Source organism: Gossypium hirsutum, chromosome D11 (genome assembly GCF_007990345.1).
Source record: "Gossypium hirsutum isolate 1008001.06 chromosome D11, Gossypium_hirsutum_v2.1, whole genome shotgun sequence".
NCBI lineage: Eukaryota > Viridiplantae > Streptophyta > Magnoliopsida > Malvales > Malvaceae > Gossypium > Gossypium hirsutum.
Window position 1 is genome coordinate 21,166,883 of NC_053447.1, and position 16,057 is coordinate 21,182,939.

The window sequence follows — 16,057 nt, forward strand, 5'->3', positions numbered from 1 at the left end:
ATCTCCAATGGTGATTTTCGGTTTTGAATAAGATGATATGAAGATGATACTTCTTTTTTCTTTCTTTTGTTTTATGTTTTATTTACTATTTTTCCATTTTGTCCTTTGAAAACATTCAAAATTTCAATAAAACCTTTCCATAAATATCCACTAACTATAGGAATGGTCTAATTATCATCTAAGTCCACTAACTTTAAAGTTTCATAGCCATTTGACCCTTTTAGCTATTGGAACTCTACTTTTACTCTTTTTACGATTTAGTCCTTTTCACTTAATTAATCATGCAAACATTAAAAAATTCTTAACTAAATTTTAATATGACCTCACTAACATCCCATAGATATTAAATTAATAATAAAATAATAATTTACTCATCGAATTTGTGGTCCCAAAATTATTGTTCCAATTTCACTAAAAATGGGCTGTTACACACACGTCCGTGTGATTTTTTTTATGAAATATTACATTTTGGTCCACACGGATTCAAAGAGTTACAAGGTCTAGACACATGGTCGTGTGACCCCTGTTTTACATTATTATCTTTAATTTTTTAAAATTGTTACAATTTAGTTCTTGTTCATGCTCGAGTCTACAAAAGAGCTTTTGTAAGCTCAATTAAGACTCAAATTAATTGTTTATTTTAATATCTAGGCATTTATGATATGATTGAATATTTGAATGATTTGTTTATGGTATACTTGATCATAATTACTTGTAAAAATGTTAGAAAAGGTCCCTATTTAATCTCGGGCTGACTCTAAAGCATTCGTGTGCTTGTATAAGACCCGAGAAAGAATGTTCATGTTATTTAATGTTGTATTATTAATAAGATTGCATGGTTGATGAAGTGAAATGATGTTTTTACTGTGAATTTATTTATAGTTGCTCCAGCAACGGATGTGACACTCTATTATTTAAACCTGACGACCGGGTCGAATAAGGAGCATTGCATTATTAATTCAATAACACAACAAAGTAATATTGCTTCTTTTGATGTTGTCCACAGTTCAATTGTTGATACTGCGAATATTGTCGGAGCCTAATGATAGCCTTGCTAATCCTGCTTGTGATTATTTTATTAGTATTGTTGAGAATGAGATCAATCTGTTGGTACTAATTTTGTTGAGGGAACTGACTTACTTTCTACTAAGGCCACTCAAGAAGTTGAGGATATGGTTGCGATGACCGCAGTTACTGTTGCAGCTATCATTACTCTTGTTGAAAGAAGAAGAATACGATCTGCTACTGCCAAAGAAATCAAAGAAGCCTATACTTCTAAAAGGAACACCATTTTTTTTTATATATATGTTTCAAACCATTACTTTTATATAGAAATATATTAGAATTAGTATCAAATTGCGATTATTTATAAATTTTAATGGTTAATTTTTAAAATTTATGATTAAATCTACACAATATATAAAATTTGAAGGTTAAATTTATTATTATATCGATTTTTAAATTGTCACGTTATCCTCCCGTTAAACACTTAACGATGCTTAATGAAAATGGACAAAAAAAATTTCGACTAATTAAATGACTATTTTAAAATTTTTAAAAATTAAGTGAAAAAAATAAAGTATAATTAAATGACCTACAATGTATACGCAATAAAAAATGAACACCTAAAACATAACTATATTTATAAATATTTTGATGTCTGGTTATATCGAGAATCATACAAATTCCTGATTTTTTTTAAAAAAAATTATAGCGTCCTTAATTGTGATGAGAATAAAATCTCTTTTTCCTTATTTAAAAATATCTTTTCTTTTATTTAAAAAGGAATAAAGAGAAACTCAATGTTTATTATTGAATCGAGAGGGAGGCAGTGAAGGTAAGTGTCTTCTCTTCTCCTTTCTTTATAGTTAATCAAACCATGTTTATCGTTTTGCCTTTTATTGTTCTTTTCTCCTTGTTTATTACAGTTAATTAATATGATTTTGGTGGAAAAAAAAACATGAACATTCATGCTTCACTTGATTTAGTTTGGTGGGAAAAAAAAACAGATTTAACAGGCCATTAGGTTTAATGTTTGAACAACAATGACATGTTAGAAAACATGAAAATTCATGGTTTGCAGTGTCTTAATATGCATGTTTCTCTTGATTGTTTTTTTTTTAATTTCTTGGTTACTGTTTAGATATGGCTCGTAGAAAACTGAAAATGAAACTTATAGAGAAGGAGAAGGCTCGAGCTGCAACGCTTAAGAAGCGATTGCAGAGCTTGAAAAAAAAGGCTCATGAATTCTCCACCCTTTGTGATGTGGAAGTGTGCATGATCATCTTCGAACCCGAATTGAAGGACAGTCCTTCTAGGGTTGAAGTTTGGCCTTCGGATCCTGTTCAAGTTGAGACCATCATTGGCAGATACAACACTATGGCTACTTCGGGTTCCCAAAAGAAGACTTTTAGTATTTCCGATTTCTTCAACATGTGCCGGAGACAAGCTCGTGACGAAGTCGCACAAGTATGCAAGGCTAATTTCAAGGCCAAGTTTCCAACATGGGATGATCGTATCGACAATTTCTCCCCTGAGCATATTGCGTCGTGTCTTACTAAACTTGATTCGAACATTGAAGTTGTTAAGAGGAAGATCATGTTGATGAAGGGAGATGATGAGCAGAAGTTGTTGCGATCTGAATTGAGGACACTAGGTGGTTTTGGTGCTCGATCGACGCTGAGTTCTTCTGATAATTACATCCCTGCTGCAGCCTTACATCTTTGGAATCGAAGCCTTTTGGATAATAACATTCAGACTCATACCCCTTTGGAGATTGTTAACCATTTTGATCGCATCCAAGACATTCCTCGAAAGAACTCGGAGTTCGGAGTTATCAGAGATCAGCCTCCTCTTCCTGCTAGACCTCTTGACATGCAACTACCTTCCTTTTCCCCTGCCGATGAGGCATTGGTGAAGCTTTCCCTCAGCTTGAATCCCATTGAGAAATCATTAAGGATGTCGATGATGAATGATCTTGGTTTTGGAGTTCGATCAGGAATTGCATCTAGCAGCAAAAACAGTTTTCCGAACAATGCGATGTACAATCCTCCGCCATCGTATTCCATATGTCACGATCCAAGATTCGGGATGCCAAGCAATGATGTAATGTTCGATTCAGCATCAATGCCGGTTCTTCATGATCCGAGGTCAAATGGCGTGCAAAACAATGTGATGTTGAAGGAGCCTAAGTCAGCATTGGAAACTTGCTTTTATGCTCCATCGATGCGACCCGAGGTAGCTACGTATAACCAGCAACAGTTGATGATGCCGCATGTGTTTTCGCAAATGCCTCCTCCTGAGTTCACAGATTTCTACCATGACATCAATCAACATGAGATGATCAACAAGAAACAAAGGTTCTAGCCATAGGGCTTTCTTTTAAGTGTTCCGAGTATTTTAGAATCATTAGAATCGTTACAAACTTAGGCGTTTAGACTTTGGCTTTACTCTTTTATTTTTCATTCGGACTTCTCTCTATTTGGACTGTGTTTTATTTGGTTTCATAAATAAAATAGGCATTGGAAAATGAGGACTTTTTCACTAGATATGTTGAATGGTGAGTTATCTTTTGAAATCCACACAAAATTTTGAAAAGTTTGACAAAAACATTAGATTCGAAAAACATGTTTGGACAAAAATAAACTTATTATATATGGTCGAAACATTCAAGACTTCTAACATTTTAATTATGTAATATATTATTTCATTTTATTTTTAGGGTTAATTATGAATTTCGTTTCTGAATTTGAGAAGTTAATTCATTTTAATTTATCAAAATTAGTCCAACTAGTTAATAATGCTAAAACCAACAGTTTAGCAAGTTATTAGTTTTCATAAAATATCGGGGGATAAATTTTACAAAGTGAAGCAGCTAACTTCTCTGGTTTGATAAAGCAGCGCATCACATAAATTAAATATATGAGTTGTAGTTGGCCCTAACTCAAGTCCTAGATTAGGGCTTAAGTAAGTTGGGCCATGTTGCCCATGGAGATTATTAAGTTGCTACAAAATTATAATCTCCCTGCAAATCCTCAGTAGGGCAAATATTATATAATCCAGTTTGACCTTGTCGGTTTTCTGAAACCTATAATCCAAGAAACCCAAAAATAATAAAATAATTAAAAGAGATGGAGCCTTAACGGTCACTGCAATTCATTATGCATTTCTCAATGTTGTTATTCCCATATTCTAATGGAGATGAATCCTAGAAAACCACATAAATTTAATTTCATTTCCACGTCTATCACTTTCCCTGTTACCCATTCCCATCTGCTCAAGAAAATTTGGGGTCTTTTGTCATCATCTACATTTATCGGCTTCAGCTTCTTTTTTTCCTCCATTGCCATGCCTTGAACGTTTGAAAATCCCCCGCGTGGAGACAGAATCCACCTTTAAAAGAAAAATGCTACAATCGACTGAGCTTCCCACACACCAACACCCAATGTGCAAAAAAAGAAATAAAAAAGCAAAACCAGGTTTTTTTTTTTTTACAGAGTGTACATCTCGGGGTCTACAATTTGAACGGCTATATTTTTCAATGAGCCACGTGACGTGAAGAATCCAGGGCAGGCGCTTGGCGCCAAACACCCATGTGGGTCCCCAACGGTTGTTGTCGGGTTTCGGACCTCTTCAACTCCGGTTTTGGCTGCTTCTGGTTTTTATTTTCCCTAAATCCACCTGAATTGGACATAGATCTGATCAGAATCAATTTGCGTTGACTAGTATGAAGTTGGGACAATTTTTTTAGATCTGAGCCGAGTTGCACTAGTTTTTCGAGTTGATTCCATCAATTTAATTTTGATTTGTTTCAAGTTGACATCAAATTTGATTCAAAGTTAATCCAAATTTCGAGTTCAAAAAATTGATTGGAAAGAAATAGTAGCAAAACTTGTGAAAGTAGGAAGAATTTAACTGAACAAAAAGAAAATTCACCTTGCTTTTACATTTTTCTCTCTGAAACTGAAAAAATGGATAAAAGTTTTCATGAGACAGGAAAAAGTAACGAAAAAAAGAGAAATCGGAATTGGGGGGTGTTTATGCGGGTGAAGGTTTAGAGGTGGGATCCGCTGATGAAGGAATATCAGGGCCCACACGACAACCTTCAAGCATGAACACAACATCGGACATGGTTGGTCGATCAAGAGGATCTGGAGCAGTGCAAAGTAACCCTACTTTGATCCCTAGCAGAAATTCTTCCCATTCTGATGATTCTGGGTCAAGCTCAAGCAACCCTGGTTCTAAAAGTTCAGCTATTTGGCCTCTTTGAAGCTGCTTCTTCACCCATTTAACAATGTCTTCATCCTCTGTGAACATAAGTGCTCTCTTCCCTGTGAGTAGTTCAAGCATCACAATGCCAAAGCTGTAGACATCTGACTCTTTGGTGGCTTCCCCTCTTAGAACAGCCTCTGGGGATACATAACCCAATGTGCCAACCGATGTTGAAGTGGAAGCTTCTGCTGGGGTTGTGATTGTGAGCCGGTCCAAGCCGAAATCCGACAAATGTGCTTCGAAATCGGCATCGAACAGCACGTTTTGGGGCTTGACGTCTCCATGAACTGTGTTGGATGCGTGTAGGAAGGCTAAACCACGGGCAATGCCTAGAGCAATTAGGTGGCGCATTGGCCAATTTAGGACATGACCATCTTGGTGGGATGCCTCTTGGAGGAGAGTTGCAAGGTTGCCATTAGGCATGTAATCGTATACCAGCAGCCTTAAGTCTGGTGGCCCTGCGTAGTAGCCACGGAGAACAGTCAAGTTTCGGTGCTTCACTTTGCCTACAAATTCAGCTTCTTTTCTAAACATGTTTTCATCAAGCGGTCCATCTGGTAGGCGACGAATGGAGAGCACCATTCCGTCATTGTAACAAGCCTTGAAAACTAACCCATACCGGCTTCTGCTGAGCACATTCTCTTCAGCAAATTGCCTAGTTGCTTCAATCGTTTCCGCTAGTGTGATCTTGTTATTGAACATAACAAGCTTCGGCCCTCCATTGTCAGTGCTGCCACGGCCCCTACTTGATCCGGAACTTGCCCTTGCAGGGCTCCGTTTCTTCTCCCCAGCAGCTGCTTTGAGCTTCTTGCGCCATCTAAATAGACTGAAGACATAGAAACAACAACATAATAACAAGAGACAAGCAGCACATACTACCACCACAATCAACACAATCAACCTTTTCCTCTTGCCCTTATCGTTTACATCCCCACACTCTCGATCCAATGGCTTCCCACATAAGTCGCGGTTTTCAGCAAATACTGATGGATTGTCAAATCTAAAACCCAATGTAACTGGAACCTCCCCTGATAGGTCATTCCTCGAGACATTGAAGTAGATCAATACCGAAATAAGACCGAGATTAGAAGGAATCCCTCCACTCAAGTTATTAGAAGAAATATCAAGCACGGTGAGATTCGATAACTTGGAAAGAGAATCCGGTATGCTACCCGAAAGCTGATTAGCATCCAGTAACAAAGTGGTCAATGATGAGCATTTGGAAATTTCCTCTGGGATTTGTCCTGTTAAGTTATTACCACCCAAATCTAGCAAATTCAACTGCGAAAGCCGAGAGAGATCAGTAGGAATGTGACCTGTCAAAGAATTTGATCCAAGCTCGAGAACTTCGAGCCCGGTGCAGTTTCCAATCTCGGGTGGGATCACCCCAGTTATGTGATTATTAGACAATGAAAGAACAACCAATGAATGAAGAAAGCTTAAAGTTTCTGGTATCTGACCGGAAAATGAATTGGAACTAAGATTCACATAACGCAAACTCGTCAAGCTACCAAACCCTTCAGGAACATCCCCAGATAACATATTTTCTTGCAAAGCAATGACTTGAAGATTAGGTAAACCCGAAAGCTCAATTGGCAACTTGCCGGAGAGGTTCTGCTTGCTTAAATCAAGTGTAGTTAGCTTGAACAAATTGCCGAAACTTGCCGGCATCTTCCCTGAAAACCCGTTAGCACTTAGATTCAAAACAGCAATCCTACTCAAGTTCCCAATGCTTGCAGGAATCTCACCATAAAACATGTTCCCACTTAAGTCCAACGTACTCAAATTGCTCAACCCCATGATCTCCTCTGGCAAGCTTCCAGTCAAGTTATTATGTCCCAAATTCAAGGTTTCAAGCTCCGTAAGATTACCAAAACTCCCCGGAACCGAACCTGAAAACAGGTTTCCCCCAAGAGAAAGCACTTTTAAACCAGTCATATCACCTAAAAAAGCAGGAATATCACCAGAAAAACGATTTCCTCCAAGATCAAGAACATGCAATGAACCACATTGCCTAATCTCAATGGGAACCGTCCCAGTGAAAGAATTATTAGCCATTTTCAGCTCTTCCAATCTAGACAAATTCCCAACCTGGACTGGAATCTCACCTGAAAACAAGTTATCAGAAACATCCAACATCGATAATGTCGTCAGACGAGTAAGCCATAGAGGAAATACCCCACCAATCTGATTCCCGGAAAGATCCAAAACCTGTAAAACGCTATAGCATTTCTCTGATTCAGGACCAACAACATGCGTAAACAAATTAAACCCCAGTTGAACAATCCGAATGGAAGGCGGATAAACAGTAACGTTACAGAACAACGAAACCGGCACCGTTCCTGACAGATTGTTATGAGAAAGCGAAACAACTTGAAGCTTAGGAAGAGCTCCAATGGCTGCTGGGATAACCCCACCAAGCAAATTGCCCTCAGCACTAAAATGGACAAGTGAAGAGCAGTTGGCTAAAGCAGAAGGTAAAGTCCCTTGTAAAAGATTATAATCAAGCCAGAGATACTGAAGCTGTTGAAGCTCACCAAAGGTAGCGGGAATCTGACCGGAAAAATGGTTATACGAGAGGTTAATGAGTTGAAGCTGTGATAAATTAGCGATGCTAGTAGGAATTGAACCGGAAAATGAGTTGGAAGAAAGATCAAGATACTTGATATTCCGTGGGAGATCTCCTGAGATTTCACCCGATAAATGGTTTTGAGCTAAATTTAAAACGGCTAAATCAGTGAGATTACTTAACCCGGAGGGCAGCGTCCCGGTGAGTGAGTTGTACTGCAAGAAAACAGCGCGTAGAAGCTTGCATTGCGAGAGAGTAGAAGGTATGGTGCCGTTGAAGGAGTTGGAACGAAGGCTGAGTCTGGTGAGGAACTTGAGGTCAGAGAGACGGTCAGTGAGTCGTCCACTGAGTTGAAGCTGAGGTAGACGTAGCTCGGTGACTCGGTTGTTGGAACATGCAACTCCCTGCCAGTCGCAGGGAGCTGCAGGAGTTGATGGATCCCACCAGTTCAAAGCTCCGAGCGGGTCATAGAGATTAAGCTTGAAAGATGTTAAGGCTTGGATCTCAACTTGGTTCTTTTCGGCTTGGGACAAAAACGGTGAGCAAAGAAGCAATGAAAGGAAAAAAATGAGACCTTTAGTCATTGGTTAACAATGGCAAAGCTTGTTTTTTTTTTTTTTGCCCCCAAAAAGAAAAAAAAACTGAGTCTTCAACTAAAGGGTGTAAAGGTTTAGTAAGAAACCAAAGAAGGGAGCGTCTATTACTGTTAACAAAGGTGTTGGTTTCGCCATATGATTTGTGGCAGAGAGCAGAGTGTGTTTGCAGGAGGAGCAGTCAGCAGCAGCAGAGAGAGACCCACGCAAGAAGAAAGAACATAGATACTTATGCTGATGCCCTCTCCATCTTTCTCTAAGAAGGGGGAATATGGGTTCCCCAAAACACTTTGAATAAGCACTTTTTTTGAAAAATTAAGTGGTGGGGGTTAGTAAAAAAAGGGTGGGGGGGGTGGTTTACCCTTTTGAACCTCATATTGATATGATGTTGGACAAAATCATTGAGCCCTGTGTGATCTTATCTTTGCACTGTTGTAATCTTCCCTTTTGTTTTGTCATGTATCAAACTGTTATTTTAATAGGTCTTCTTTTATGGAATTTCAGAATTTATTTCCCATTTTGCAAAAATCTGTTGTTTCAAATAGGAAGGTTCTCAAAACTAAGAATTTTAACTGTACTGGTGTATATGACTTTCAGCTTTGCTCTTTTATCTATTGTAGATTTGTTTCCAGATGCCTTTGAAGCCTTTTTAATCCTTTCATCGAATCCTCTCCTTTTTCTTTCTTCTCCTTTGACATTTTGCTGTTACTTTTACTCCAATTTTTTTTTCTTTTTCAGCTTTAGCCTTTCACTTTTCACTGTTTGATTCAAAGGTGAAGATGTTAAAATGGGATTGGCATATATCTAAGTGTCACGCATGCTTTTCAATTGGAATAGGAAGCTAAGTACGCGTTGTGTGTAAATTTGAGAAAAACGTAAAAGTTAAGCCCACCAGACAAAAAAAGGCTATCACCACCGTGGGCCACATCCTTTGGTAGTCCCCCGCATTAATTGCATGATGCAAAAAAGTAGGCTATTAATTGGCCGAAAGAACTTGGAATGTGGGCAATATGAGAATATTTTGGTGCCAAATTTGAATTAATTTTATGTTTAGGAGGGAGCTGGTTTAAAAGCCTAATGCCCTAACAAGGACTTGTTTAAAAGCTTCACATGTCAAGGAAAGAGAAAAATATGATGGAACCCATTGTTTAATCTCCTTTATTTATCAAAATCACTTTACTATATGATATTCAACATGCTAAAAAGTTCGAATTCCAATCATATCTATGATGTGCTTTCTTCATCTCCATATTCAGTTTACTTCTGCAATCAATGGTGAGAGGTGCACCAGAAAGCTGCTGTGGGCATTTTTACCACTATCAGCCAAATAAATGACTTGTTTTTTTTATCTTCCTAACCCAACAAATTTAAAGTGGTGGATCAACAGCCACACTTAATGAGATTTGTACCTATTATTCCATCCCATAATAACCCATCAGGTCCACTGATGAACTTGTGAGTTTTGCCTTGCCTACTTAGTATTGGAACATCACAAGTGATTGCTTATTGGATAACCATTGTTTGATTGTATTCGGTCACAACACCTATAAGATAGACATTGCACTGCATTTCAAACCATAGGATCTCTTGTTGGTACATTTTCCTGGTGTAAAGTTGAGGCCAAGCATTTCCTTAAAGGTCTTCTCCGGGTCTGTAAGGCCAACCAGCTTTGCAACAATGGCAGCGCTCTCAGTAATGTGATCCATGTCTTTACTGTCAATCCACAGGCAATGAGCCAACCGCAGCCTCCTATGTTTAGTGTTCAATCCAATGCCCCATTTGAGAAAGAGATTATTTCTTTCTGCTTTGGAGAATCTCTTGTTCATCTGCTGGCTCAGCATATGCCTTTCTCGACGTAGAGACTTCAAGCTGTTTAGAACATATATGTAGAGATAATTAAGTTGTTTTGGATTAGAAGCATGCTGACAATGCACAAAAAGATTCTATGAACTTGTAGTTGGACACAATAAGCACATACGTATACCTTGAAGCACGGGTAAGGACTAGTCCGTTTTCAACTGTTTGATTACCATGGGAAATTACATTGTTGAGGAAGGACAGCCTTCGATGTTCCACCTCCATGTATATATAATCTTTTGGATCTCCCTTAAATAGCATTAAAAAGTAGGTCCGGTGGACCAGTGACACATTGCAAGCATGCCAAAGTTCAATGATCTCTCTTTGAAGCCTCTTAAATTCTGAAGACCATGTTCTAGGGCTCCCATAATTATCTGAAATTGGGTCCAACCCAATGTCTGTAACAGTCTTTCCATGTAAAACGGGCTCCGTCACCTGTACCTGTCATGCATGAACAATATCATATTCAGAATGCAATTCTAAACAAGTTTGCTTGATAAGTACCCTTAATTATTAATATATAAAAAAATAATGGTTAATATTAGCACCAATGTCCCATTTTGATAATGTAAACAGGGATTGATAAACAAAATCAAACACTCACCGCCTGATTAGCAAGTTTCTTCTCATGCTTAAGATTAGACGTTTCATCTGTAGCACTTGTCAAAGAACTTTGAGATTCATTTATTGATATCTGGGCTTTAACCTTGTACACAGTAGCACTCGTTGCAGAAGTTTGCGACCCATTTCTAGACAAACCTTTGTTCTGAAGATCATACTTCAATGCAGAGAGTTTCCTCCGGATACTCTCTGGTCTTCCAGTGAAATATTTCTCATTTCCTATTGGAGGTGTGCTCTCATCCTTTTCTACCCTCTCAATCCACTTGGAGGTCAAATCAGTCATGAGACTTGCTTTACAACTTCTACTCCTAGTTAATTGCAAGCTTCTATGGCTAGATATTTCTTCTTGCAGACGCCATAAGCATGGTTTTTCAGGAGATGGAATAGCAACATCCAGATGGTTGCTACTGTTTTTCCAGTGCAGTGAACTGGATTCTCTCTTTAATCTAGCTTCATTGCCTACATCAATCAATCCTGAAATAGCTGAGCTTTCCCTTGGAGATGACATATTATAATTTTGATAAATCTTTGGGCTAGACACTGATAAATTTGAGTTTGAATATGTATTCGTACTTGATCTTCCCGAGTCAATGCAACGGACTTCCTTGCAAACTGCCTCCGAGTTTTCATCGACATGGTCATCATTCTCCTCCAAGCGATGATTAATTGCAACAAAATTAGGAATTTTAGGTGACAACCATGGGGAAGAACTATGACGCGGTATATTCAGTTTGAAGTCAGGAAGCTGGAGGAAGCTCTCTTCAGAACTATAGCTTTGTCTATCTGGAGGGCTGGACCTAAGACCAACAGCCAAAGCATGTCTTGCCATGATTGAACTTTCATAGTCCCATGAATTTTGCACTTGCAGTTTGGGGTACTGAGGATCTGGATCTGCGGCCTGGTGAAAGGAAGGTTGGAACTAAAGTTTCAATTCTGAAATGAACTTAAAGAGGCATTAATTGGTTTAATAATCTACACATACCCATATTTTCACTGGCCTTTCATCTGCAGGACTTTCATTGTTAACCACTTGTCGTAGATCCTCAACCTCAGACTGAGCATAGTCTATTTGCTGAGTCAGTAGGATTACCTGTTTCTTTAGCTGCATGAAACATGTAGGAAAAGTGAATGATTTGTGGACTAAGCTAAAGAGTGAAAAGACATGTTATCTCAGAATTATTCATCACCTTTTCAATCTCAAGGTCTTTCTCTCTCAGCAACATGGCAGAATCGAAGGAAATAGAAGCTGTTCCTGCACTTTTCAACTCGTTCTCTAATCTAGCCAATTCCCTTTGCAATTGCTTCACTAATAATTTATCGGACATGACCACGTTGACTTGTGCATTGGTATCCACTTCTTTGGCACAACTTGCAAACAAGAGGGTGTTTCTTGATTGTTCGACATGGCTTCGTGCTGGACTCATGGTACAAATGATAGCAGTTCTAGCATTGCCTCCTAGTGAAGACTGAAGAATACGTGTCAGCTTTGAATCTCGGAAAGGAATGTGCCCATTTCTTCCCTTGCTGCAGCCAAATACAAATTTATAAGAATATATGTCAATTATTACCTGTTTCATGCTTGAGGTTCAATATGTAATATAAACATTAAGAAGGGTAAAACAGAGGAAAGGTGAACCAGAATCGGAATTCATAAACAACAGGCACATGCATGCAGAGATGAAAAGAAAAGAAAGCACGTGGTGTGTATTTGTAAGCTTTCTGATATATATTAGATGCTATTTTTGGCTCAATATTATGAAAAATGATCAGTTACATCAAACTGATCATGTATGGTCAAACTGAAGGACAGAAACTGATGAAATTTATTGGTTTTCCACAAAACATGATTTCATCAAAAAGCTAACCTCAGCTTACGGATAACAGTTCCAAGTGTTAATAAACTGCGATTTATATGGCAACCTTCTTTCAACCTTGCACCAGCTGATAATGACTGAGACGCACGCTCACTTCCAGCGAGATCAACAAAACTCTAGACAAAATAGAATGAAAACGTCAGTTGCTTTTCCAATATCTTTCAAACAAATAAATATTTGACTGAAAAGATAAAGTATATTGTTTCATACCACAGTGGCTGCAAGCATGCTTGATTTGTCATTGCCTAAAAACTCTCGTGCAGAACTTTCTATTGTCTGATGGGAGGCACATAGGCATATGATATTTTAAAAAAATTGATAACTAAAAATAAACACCATATCATTGTGAAGTGAAGAGAAGTGAACAATATATAAAAAGTCTAGCAATGAAACACAAAGCTTACCACTCTCAGAATTTGATGGGACCTAGAGCTTGCCTCATTCAGAGAAGTCTCTCCAATTTGTCTTTGAGCTGCCAATGTGCACCAACAATTGCTTAACTATGCAGTCATCAGATACTGAAACGAAGGTCGGTTAAAATAATTCTTTTACCTTCACACACAGATAGAAGGTCTTTAAAGTGATTCCAGTCCCGCAGAGTTTCTTCGGTGAGTTTCTCAACAACTATCCCTCTCTATCAAATTTTCTGGTGTTAGTAAAATAGTCCATAAGATTACCAGTTCCTCATAAAAATAGGATGTAACTCACTTCGGGATCATCTAGAAGTCTAAGAGGACTGCTATCTGCACTAAGGAGGTCCCTGACAGATTCATTGTAAATCTCAATAGCAGAAAACTTCAGGATAAACTCTCTTTCCTTGTGCTGCATGGAAGTACAGTTCGCTTTTTTGTCAAAGATGGAATACGAAGGAAAAGCATAACCACTAGTTAGCAACAAGAACCATTGTGCCTTCATTACCCTTTGTATGTAGTCATATATATCTGCCATTGCATACTCAGTAATTCCAGTCATCGTATATGTCTTTCCGCTGCTTGTTTGCCCATATGCAAAAACACTTGCTGAAAAAGTAATTTATGTTAAGGAAATTAAACAAGCGACTAGGAAGTTATGTGGAGAAACAAAAGAGCCTTATAAGAAGTATACAAAAGGAAATGAAACGAAACGAAAAGCACTCACAGTTTATACCACTGACAACTGAAAGAACAACCTCCTTTGCTCCTGTTTCATACACTTGCCTATTGCGGCAATCGGAGCCAAAAACATTGTCTAAAATCCACAAGCAGACCCATGAATTGAGAAGAAAAAAAAAATTAGAAGACTATATAAAGCTGTTGATGTCAATTCCATGCATGACAACATAGTAAAACAAATATTGTCTCTATCATCCTGACAAGAATCAAGCCTTCATAGTAACAAACGCCAAGTTCACCTTACTTTCATTCATAAGAAAGCTAAGCAATCTTGCTATAGCCACTCTTAAAGTGGTGATACAATATCATCATGGCAGACTGGTAGTTAGTGACAAATATCATAAAGGAATTGCAAACATCGTTTTCTCAGACCTAACCTTTCATTTTGGGGGTTGGTGCCACTCAAGGGTTTCTGAACTAAAACTGCAGAAATTTGGTTCTAATGCAATCAAATTTATCATAGAGCAGCTAATATTAACATTAAACATGATTAACAGCAACTGCAAAAGTTTGGTTCCAAATGCTAGTGACTTCCTCAGCTATTTCAAGAAATTAAGAGACATTTTCAAAATATATTTTCCCATAGGACTAAGGACAGGCTGAGTAAAGCAATAAAATTTACATAAAACTGAAATCTAAAGCCTTACCAAATGTATAAGCAGTAGGGTACATGGATCTCTCAGAAACCGACAGTTTGCTCCTGTATATGATAGTGTTATCATTGATGCATTCCCAGTCTGATACATCATGCCTAACAATTTCCTTCTCACTGAGCGGCCGCAGTCGAACTGAAACAAAAATTCTCTCATGACACTCTGTTGACTCTTGCATTTGCTCCTCCTCTCCACCATCCACCCCCATCTCTCACCTTCCCACTCCAAAATATGCTAAAAAGTAATACCATGAAATGGAAAAGTTCAATACATTGAGACTTCCATCAATGCCTCTTTACTTCAGCTCTCTACCACATATTCTACTGAGCCATCATTTTCTGCAATCAAAAGACTAAATCATGGGTTAGTGCTAAAAATTCACCCAAATTTTTGCTCAGCATCAAGTCTCAACCCAGAAACTAAACCGCCTCATTTCTTTATCTGCCACTTTTTGGTTCAAAAATATCAAAGTAGACACAGATTCTACCCTTTATAGTTGGCTACAGCAACAATTCCTTTAAGACAAGAAAAATACAACCATTTTACTTAATTAGTTAATTTGGGTTTTAATTTAATTAATACAAAAATTTGGACTTTTCTGAGATGGTCCCCTTGTACAGCCAGTCAAAGTCGATATTCTCATGTTTATGCGATTTAAATACAGAATATTTTTGGAGGTAAAGTAAAAAAAACACAAACAAACATGAAGTTAAAAGTAAATATTTTGAGAAACAATTAAATTTTTTTTACATTGAGAAATCGTGGTCTTTTCCAAGAAATGTTTGATCTTTCCTCCCAAATTTGGTAACTTCAGTAAATATCACCATTTTTTTTCTCTTCTCTGCCTGTTCTGGTTTTGTCTGTATTTAACCCTGTCAGAAAACAACAAAATCCAGTAGTAACTTAATCCAAGTTCCAAATAAGGAGCACAATAAACAAAAATTAATATCATTTCTACAAACATGGAAATTACAGCAAAACAATCCAACCCATTTTTTTATCCATATTTACCTGAGTCATTTACATCACCAGTTAACTGCCCAGACTGGCAATTTGCATGTACATATGGCAGAATGAAGGAAATAGAGAGGGAAAAAAAAGAGAAAAAAATTTGTAGTCTTAGCTCTCTTTTAAGAAGAAATTAAAGTAGGGGGTCATAATGCAATGAGTTAGCTCAGTTGTTCGTGTTTTTGAAAAGTTTGGTTTAAAATTTAAGTGTTTAGCATTGCTGTCAAAAAGTGCAGCGGAAAAGTATTTTTGAAAAGTGTTTTTGAAAAGTTTAGTTTAAAATTTAAGTATTTAACAAGTACTTTTGAGAAATAAAATATTCATTTTAGACTGTTATTATCAAGTAACATATATACATTTAAATAATATTTAAATTAGTTAATATTATTATATTTTAGTAATAATATAAAAAATTATTATAGTTTGTTGTTAATATTTTAATATATGAAATATAAATTGT

General features: G+C 37.4%; 3 protein-coding genes across 5 annotated transcripts; 1 reads left to right on the top strand and 2 right to left on the bottom strand.

Moving 5' to 3' along the window:
- Positions 1 to 1,743: 1,743 nt before the first annotated feature.
- Positions 1,744 to 3,524, top strand: LOC107911348 (agamous-like MADS-box protein AGL81). Its single transcript, XM_016839201.2, has 2 exons — positions 1,744 to 1,837; positions 2,144 to 3,524. The coding sequence occupies exon 2, from the start codon at positions 2,146 to 2,148 to the stop codon at positions 3,364 to 3,366; it is 1,221 nt and encodes a 406-aa protein (XP_016694690.2). The 5' UTR covers positions 1,744 to 1,837; positions 2,144 to 2,145; the 3' UTR covers positions 3,367 to 3,524.
- Positions 3,525 to 4,131: 607 nt separating this feature from the next.
- LOC107913014 (probable LRR receptor-like serine/threonine-protein kinase At4g36180) lies at positions 4,132 to 8,905 on the bottom strand. 2 transcript variants are annotated; one of them, XM_041106471.1, is made up of 2 exons: positions 4,936 to 8,905; positions 4,132 to 4,680 (listed from the first exon to the last, which is right to left on the bottom strand). In XM_041106471.1, the coding sequence occupies exon 1, from the start codon at positions 8,422 to 8,424 to the stop codon at positions 5,038 to 5,040; it is 3,387 nt and encodes a 1,128-aa protein (XP_040962405.1). In that variant the 5' UTR covers positions 8,425 to 8,905; the 3' UTR covers positions 4,132 to 4,680; positions 4,936 to 5,037. The 2 variants fall into 2 exon arrangements, with proteins under 2 accessions (XP_040962405.1, XP_040962406.1); XM_041106472.1 differs by lacking the exon at positions 4,132 to 4,680 and having other exon boundaries at positions 4,892 to 7,163; positions 7,380 to 8,905.
- Positions 8,906 to 9,565: 660 nt separating this feature from the next.
- Positions 9,566 to 15,128, bottom strand: LOC107913015 (kinesin-like protein KIN-7G). Of its 2 annotated transcripts, XM_016841439.2 has the most exons (14): positions 14,584 to 15,128; positions 13,923 to 14,012; positions 13,704 to 13,804; positions 13,494 to 13,607; positions 13,338 to 13,419; positions 13,190 to 13,257; positions 12,996 to 13,061; positions 12,777 to 12,901; positions 12,099 to 12,435; positions 11,894 to 12,013; positions 11,485 to 11,809; positions 10,895 to 11,370; positions 10,418 to 10,731; positions 9,566 to 10,302 (listed from the first exon to the last, which is right to left on the bottom strand). In XM_016841439.2, exons 1-14 carry the CDS (start codon positions 14,795 to 14,797, stop codon positions 9,978 to 9,980), a joined length of 2,757 nt encoding a protein of 918 aa, XP_016696928.2. In that variant the 5' UTR covers positions 14,798 to 15,128; the 3' UTR covers positions 9,566 to 9,977. The 2 variants fall into 2 exon arrangements, with proteins under 2 accessions (XP_016696928.2, XP_016696927.2); XM_016841438.2 differs by having other exon boundaries at positions 10,895 to 11,809.
- Positions 15,129 to 16,057: the final 929 nt, after the last annotated feature.